We start from the raw sequence: 8,012 nt of genomic DNA on the forward strand, positions 1-8,012 counted from the left end.
TTTGTTTCGACAACTCCATCTTCATTTTCTTCACGCGCCATACTCGGATGAGAAAGAATCTTTTCTCTAACTATACATTTCCAAACGCAATGATCAAGAAGAAAGCTAAATGTTACTTTGAGTTCAATTACTGAGACATGTCATGGGAATATGAGGAAGAAACAAATCTACGTGTATTATACTCCGTAACATGTAGAGTAAATACCATAGTTACCTATTTACCTGTGTCGATAAATGTTCATTAGCTCATAAGTGATGGGATACATTGCTATTCCTCTGCAATGGAAGCTTCGATATCTCCCTTGGGGTCGTTATGAGAGACGTCTTTAGGGGGGGTTTTGACAACAAACGGATCTACTTTCGTCGATTTGAACTTTCTTGCAGAAACTCCAAGTTTAAATAACTCATTTATTTCCACGAAAGTCTTTCCGGCAGTTTCTGGTAGGTCAACCACAGCCCAGATTAAAGTACAAAAGCATAAGACACCCCAGAAAAAGCCTGACTTAGCGCCCCAGTTCCACTTCTTAGAGTTCAGTTGGTATAAGATGAGAACGCTACATATGATACTGACCACATTATAAGTGTTACGTGCTAGAATGATTGTTTTCGTTCTTAGTCTTGAAGATGGCATTTCAGAGACTAGGCAAAAAACGACCGGGGCAATTCCTAAATTGTAAAAAAATGCTACAGCCATTAAAAGAGAACCACTTCCCATTTTGGAACCGTGCGTACTTGAGCACCCCAAACCGCCAATAATGAAAAAAACAATGGTTTGGAAGGCTAGTCCAAAAGCGTAAAGGTCATATCTACCAAAATACTTTGACGCCCACCAAGATAGAAATGTAGCACAAATACCGAGACAGTATTGAATAATACTAAAAGTGAAGGACATTTCAGTACTAACGCCAGCCTTTTCGTAAAAGTAAGTTGAATAACCTATTAGTATTGAACCACAAGTGGCTTGACCAGCCCAGCAGAGACAAGTAATTCTCGTTCTTCTTCGATTAATCTTGTCTTCAAAACAATCACTATAGGAGCCTTCTTTACTTGTGAGTCTCTTTTCCTTATCTATAGTCACTTTTATTTTGTCCACCTCCAGAGTTACTAGTATTTCTTTTTCAGGTCCCTTGCCGCTTAAAGTTCTTCTAAGTGATCTCCTTGCCTCATCAAACCTTCCTTTTTTAACTAGCCACCATGGAGATTCAGGTGCAAAAAAAATTCCCAGTGCTAAAGGAACTGGCAAAATCCACTGTAGGGCAAATGGTAGTTTATATCCTAATTCTGAATCCGCATATTTTTTTTGAGAATTTTTCATGATTCCAGCTGCAAAAAGTTGTCCAAATAACCAGCACAAGTTTGAATAGGTTGTAAGGTAATATCTCAGAGCCAATGGGCATATTTCAGAAGCGTAAGACACCGTCAAACACTGAAAACAACCCCATGGCATCCCGCACAATGCTTGTCCCACAGCAATCATGCCTAAACTATTGCAAAAGTACAGTATAAAAGTGAAGGCAGCTAAAAAAAACAATGCAATAATCAATGTGTAACGATTTCCAACAAGATCCACGGAGGGCCCCGTTAGCTGTAGCCCCACAATTTCACCTGCCATATAACATAAGGTCAGCCCGATTTGCCATGACGCTGAAATTTCCCATTCTCCAGTTTTGTCATTTTGTGAGCCAAACTTTCTCTGAAAAATAGGCAAGGCGTAGAAAGCTCCAAGAATAGCTGTGTCGTACCCTTCCATGATTAAAGTTGTAGAGACCAATAGTGACCAAGCTGCTGCCTTGGGATATGTATTCAATGCTGTCGCAAGTGGCATTCCTCTTTCACTTTCGTCTGCCTCCTTGGCATCCTCAGTAGCGTCAAATATCTCTGTTATTACTTTATTGCTATCGCTTGGCGCTCTTGTATCCGGACTGAACTCAACATGAACAATATCTAAGCCGTCCTTCTTAGTTTGATCATCCATTTCTATCCAGCTGGGTTCATGCGACTTAGCCTTTCCTGGGTATACATTCGAGTCACTTGTATTTTCCTTTCTTCTGTTTATGAGAAAAGATAAGTTTTTCATAGCTAGGTAATGGCTTTACAAGACCTGTATCTCTATTTGTGTTAGATTTTGTGATGGTAATCTTTGCATAATAATTCCAAGAACAGGCCTCTAAGAATTACAAACAACGATTACAGATGACCCCACCTTTTTTTTATATTCTATAGTCAACACTATCATGAACTTGTGGCATACTCATTGCATATGGCTGACAGGATGTCAAATGCTCCCTTCTACGAAAGATTCTGTGCACGTAAAACGCGGGGTGTGGAATGTCGCGATGACTCTCGAGCAGAGAAAAAGACAAACATATAACGAGCTGATTCCTCTCCAGAAGAACAAAGCCAACATTGATTCAAACTGAGGACTTAATATGATTGACTCTCTGGAAACTGCAACAGTGTGATTATAGATCAGAAATTCATGCTGTAATTTTAGTATATCGACCTGTCGCGATGTTGCAAGCGTGACAGATCTATACATATTTCGCTAAAACTGTCGGTAAAATACCAACACGCTGCACTGCAGACCACAGATTCGAACCGAAGCATATTTTCAGAAATTTACGAGAGGTCTTTATAGTCACCAAAATATCCAAATTGAGTAATTAGAAAGAAAAAAACACACATACTGTAGTCCACAACCTGTTTACGGACAGGTTCTGGCTGATGGGATAACCACTCTACCTGACTGCTCTCCTACTTCATATTTACCTCCCGAACAACGTGAAATCTTTTTGCTTGGAGAAAAACAAGTAAAAAGTATAAATGGAGATGAAAGATCCACCAATAAATTCCAGCTTGATTTTTCAACATATGATGACAAATGTGAGTGCTAAATCTAAGTCGTAAGACAAATAAGAACTTTTACCATAATCAGTATCCTGGGAAAAGTGGTAGAACTACAGTTTATCAAGCTTACCCACAAAGCATTAAATATGCTCCCACAATAACCTCTGGAGTGATATAACAGGTATGACTTTCAAGTTATAGTATATTAAAGATCTTGGAATTGGGCGGTTTAGGCTTGTTCATTTCAAAGCTCGAGTAAGATTTTAGTATACTTTTCCCTATAGAAATATTTCCGACATAGATTTTTTAATATAAGCACTTCTTCCATGACATTTTGTTTCAGTTATCTCTCTTTCGTCGCTACTTGAGAAAACTATATGGTTGTACGAAAAAGAAATGGCCAAAATATTCTTTGGGCCTTATTAATCTCATTACTATTGTAAGAGTTGGCCCTTAATTTTATAGAAACACTGTTTTAAGGCCAAAAAAAAAAGATGCCAAACATAGAAAGGAAATGTCGCTTTACTTGGCTAATTGGCTCTAAATCACAGGTCTTAATACTCGAAACGCCATTGATGTACTGTGCACAATTTCCATTCCGGGTTAATTATAAAGATATCAGCGTTTATTTTCATCCATGGCAATGAAAATTGTAAAATAATCATCATCAAAATTTGATATGGTTGCAATAGAGGGAATGATTTGATTTTTATGAGACTTATACGCATCACCCTGTATTTTTGCAATTACGGCGATTTATAAAACTTATAACGGAATTTAAGAGTTTCATCCTACCAAGCGTAATCATAGATATAAAAATTCTATTGTGCAACTCATATTTGTCATTGAAACAGGGACTTTTCTCCGAAGTTTAATATCTAGTATGAGCTATACACCTTAACCACTCCTTACTTGTAAAGGTACGAAAAAGTTGTCGTTTTAGCGCGCACTTACTGATGGATGCTGAATCAGTATAGTGTTTGACTGCGGCAGTAAACTACTCACAGTAGCAGGCACGTACTATGGAAGTTGTTTCGAGGCGCATGATAGGAAAAAGGGTACCAAAAAGGATTAGAAGAGAAAATTTTCATAATGGGAAGTCACTGACGAGGGTTGGTGGTTATCCGTTTTAAAAAAATATTATGCAATCAAGCTACAACATCCTGTAAATTTTGTAGTAGAAAACTTCTATTATAACGGTTTCTGAATTGGCATATAAAATAGTCAAAAGGTGATCTTTAAATCAACGGTAAAAACAGTGAAGCTGGTCCTGTTGTAGAATCGCCATTTCCTTTGTGGTGATAGGTCTTTAAGTAAAGTAATGGTGAATTTAGTTAATTTGTTAACCAACGCGACTCCAGCTAACTGAGCGCATGGTCTAATACAGTTCCGTTAGAAACATATTTTCATTTTGATGAGGTATCAGTATTTGGCGACTATTATTTGAATGCATCTGTAATCTGGATGAATGAAACCTTTTATGAAACCAGAATTGTCCCAGCTATTATCAATGTCCGTGAATGGCTTGACCATATGGAGGCAAACGATCCTTCACCTAGTGTAACTAACCCACTCGAAACTTCAATTATTATGCCTTTTCAACGGTAGCTCCCGCTTTAATGGAGGATATGAAAGTAGCATAAATGAATTAGAAAAGTGTATTCACTGTTCTGGAATATACATGGTACGCAAGAGATATAAAAATTTATAATAAACGTACGTTATGCCCGAAGTGTATCCCGAACTACGGGTTAAACTAAAGCTTTTTAATTACTAGTAGGTTGGAGGTTTACCAATATGCGTTCTTCTTTAGGCCTTACATTACTGAAACAATACTGGAAAATCACTCTTATGATGCTTTTAAGTTATCACATTTAACTTTATGGCATGGCCTCCGTTTGAGCGCACGGAAAGATTTTATAGTACTTTAGTATGACTATTCGTTAGCATTGCTTTATGGTCGTACTCGGAGTAAGAATATTTTGTGAGTGAGCTGGTAAGATGAGGATATTGTAGAATAGCATTTTTGCTCTTATGTGTATTCCTGGTATGATATATAACATTTGTGCAGCTTCTTACTGATGAATAGCATATTTCCTGTTTAAGAGAGGTAGTAGTGATTAATTAGTAATATTAGTATTACTGCATGATAAATCGCTTGATAAAAGTGTCCACTCGCCTTTTAAAGTCACTCAATAGAGTGTAGTATTCATATCTAACAGAATGCAAAAGTATGAATTTTTAAGTCCAGAAGGGCGTTCTCATTTCTTCATTAAAGACTCTTCATTGCGGGACAATTGCGCTTCTTTAATATATGGCCATAGTTCCACATTCAATGGTAAAAGCCACATAGATTTCTTTGCAGATAGAAGGCGGTAGAAGAAGTGGCTAAAAAACCATTCACAGTCAATCCCCTCGAAGAAAAACTCTTCATTCTTCCAGGCTTTTTTCTCAAACAAGTACCTATTCATTTTCCTTGCAATTTCGTCCCATCCATTCGCACCACTTTCTTGCTCATTTATAATAGTCAACAAGAATTGCATCTTGTGTTCCATTTTCACGAGTAAAGCAGTCGTCCTCATATTTTGGAAAAGCCACACCATCATGAGGAAAAACAATCCAGGACACAATATACGAAATGCAAGGCAAAAATGCTGTGACACGCAGATACAGTTCAAAAAAGCAAGCCATAATGGTAGAGAGTAAATAGTGAAAATCCGCTTTAAAAACCAAGTAAGCTTGGACCGATGAATATCCTTGGGAAGCTGAACGTCTTCCAGGCCAACAGGGCTCCATGATTTTTCAGTATTAAACAACTTCCATTGTTTTTCAACTTCTCTAAAATAAACTCCCAATGCTTCTTCAATGTAAGGGACGGAATCCTTAAATGACTTAACCTTGGCAGCTTCGTCTTTTTTCAAAGAGAAGGGTTCGAGAAGGGTTGTTCTGAACGCTTCTTGGCAGCCCATGGCATTGAAGAAAAAGTACCTAGTATTCCAAGCCTTATTTTCATATAAGTACGAATTTAGATTTGCTGCAACAACTTCCCAATCATGAGGATCAGAACTTGGTGTGTTTTCAGTAACCTCTTTGCAAAACTGAATGAGTTGTTTCGATAAGGAACGCTTACGAGAAAGTCCACAAATAACAAGGACAAATATTGGTCCCAGAAACAGGACCAGAAGTGAAACTATAAGTGGGTAAATACAATTGTTGGAAAGTTTCCACCAGACGCTAAGTGGTAGCCATAATAGCATCCAGATCGGAAACGCTAAGGACTTGTAAATTTCATAACAAAACCAGGTAAAGCTGCTTCTGAAAAGATCTTGAGGTAGAACAATCTTTTGGGATTCGAGCTGTTTGAAGGATAATACATCTACACTCTTCTCATTTTTAAGTTCATTCTCTTTCATTTTCGGTAGTGAGATGGCAGTTCGAGGGGTTTTTTATTCGAGATAGTAACTTCTGACTTTTCGCTTTTATACAGCACAGCAGAAAAAAAAAGCCGCCGAGGCGCGCGCGTTCATGCAATGGCTCAGTAACCTCGTGATAGAAAAAGGGCAACAATATTGGGCTATTTTAGGCAAAGAAACTCAGCTATTCGAAAAGGGCATCCATTTCATTTCCGGTTTTCTATCTAGCCAACTCGATAATCGTAATAACGAATTTACAAAACTTTAATGCGGGTACATCACGGTGTGCCGTAACTTTGGTTTACATTTAAGGTGCGACCAGCAATGTCACTGCTCGTACAGCGGTTACCGCTTGAATGAAATACATATTTTAAGCGTAGATTTCCTGTGACAAAACTGTGTAAACATCTAGTAGAAAATAGACGTAGCTGTCACAAATATTTACACAGGAAAGAGTCTGTCCTACGTATCTGACATGAAGATTCATAGAACCAAGTTACTTCCCAATGTGGACAACCTTTCGATACCATGTCAATAGCTTCCCCTTATGTTCGGTGTCACTGTAAAACGGATCAAAACAAAACCTAGAGGTACGGTGGTACTCAGATCATGCATGACCTCTGGGTAATTAGCACTTCTCCCGCTTGTTTTGAGATTCTGTATATAAATATTGCAAACAAAAGGATAGAGCGCGGATGGCAGCCCTTACAGTAAAAATTATTCGTTTTAATCATGCGTCAGTGTGAGATTCTATGACAATAGTATGAGAAGATGGGGTGAAGTAAAAGCGTCTGTATGACTATAGAGTACAGTTATATTACAATATATGGAATAGAGCATAGTGGTATGACGATATTAAGGAACTTTAAGTTAATGATACCATGATAGTATTAAGACGCAATTAAGTGTGTTTATGTATTATGGTTGAAGAATAGAATATTTTTATGTTTAGGTGATTTTAGTGGTGATTTTTTTGTAATATTGGCATAAGTGTATATAAATTGAGTGGTTAGTATACGGTGTAAAAGTGGTATAACGTATGTATTAAGAGCAGTTATACAATATTTGGGGCCGCCGAATGAGATATAGATATTAAAATGTGGATAATCGTGGGAGTTATGGGTAAATGGCACAGGGTATAGACCGCTGAGGCAAGTGCCGTGCATAATGATGCGAGTGCATTTGGTACTGATGGTGAGAGATGGGTGATGGAGTGGAATGTGAGAGTAGGGTAAGTTTGAGAGTGGTATATACTGTAGCATCCGTGTGCATATGCCATATCAGTATACAAGTGCAAGTGAGTATGGCATGTGGTGGTGGGATTAGAGTGGTAGGGTAAGTATATGTGTATTATTTACGATTATTTGTTAACGTTTCAATATGGAGGGTAGAACAACAGTACAGTGAGTAGGACATGGTGGATGGTAGGGTAATAGTAGGGTAATGGTAGTGGAGTTGGATATGGGTAATTGGAGGGTAACGGTTATGGTGGACGGTGGATGGTAGTAGTAAGTAGAGAGATGGATGGTGGTTGGGAGTGGTATAATGAAATGGGACAGGGTAACGAGTGGGGAGGTAGGGTAATGGAGGGTACGTTAAGAGACAGGTTTATCAGGGTTGGATTAGAATAGGGTTAGGGTAGTGTTAGGGTAGTGTTAGGGTAGTGTGGTGTGGTGTGTGGGTGTGGGTGTGGGTGTGTGTGTGGGTGTGGTGTGTGGGTGTGGTGTGTGGGTGTGGTGTGTGTGTGGGTGT

General features: G+C 38.4%; 2 protein-coding genes across 2 annotated transcripts, besides 2 other annotated features; both read right to left on the bottom strand.

Moving 5' to 3' along the window:
* Window positions 1-268: 268 nt before the first annotated feature.
* Window positions 269-2,077, bottom strand: MPH3 (alpha-glucoside permease; the record flags this gene model as incomplete). The annotated part of the gene is made up of 1 exon (NM_001181818.1): window positions 269-2,077. One exon carries the CDS (start codon window positions 2,075-2,077, stop codon window positions 269-271), a length of 1,809 nt encoding a protein of 602 aa, NP_012694.1.
* Window positions 2,078-5,108: 3,031 nt separating this feature from the next.
* On the bottom strand, window positions 5,109-6,260 carry COS5 (Cos5p; the record flags this gene model as incomplete). Its single annotated transcript, NM_001181819.3, has 1 exon — window positions 5,109-6,260. One exon carries the CDS (start codon window positions 6,258-6,260, stop codon window positions 5,109-5,111), a length of 1,152 nt encoding a protein of 383 aa, NP_012695.3.
* A 408-nt stretch (window positions 6,261-6,668) lies between these two features.
* Window positions 6,669-7,269: an origin of replication (ARS1025; Autonomously Replicating Sequence).
* Window positions 7,163-8,012: a telomere (TEL10R; Telomeric region on the right arm of Chromosome X; composed of an X element core sequence, X element combinatorial repeats, and a short terminal stretch of telomeric repeats).

The sequence above is a fragment of the Saccharomyces cerevisiae genome, chromosome X (assembly GCF_000146045.2).
Source record: "Saccharomyces cerevisiae S288C chromosome X, complete sequence".
Lineage (NCBI taxonomy): Eukaryota > Fungi > Ascomycota > Saccharomycetes > Saccharomycetales > Saccharomycetaceae > Saccharomyces > Saccharomyces cerevisiae.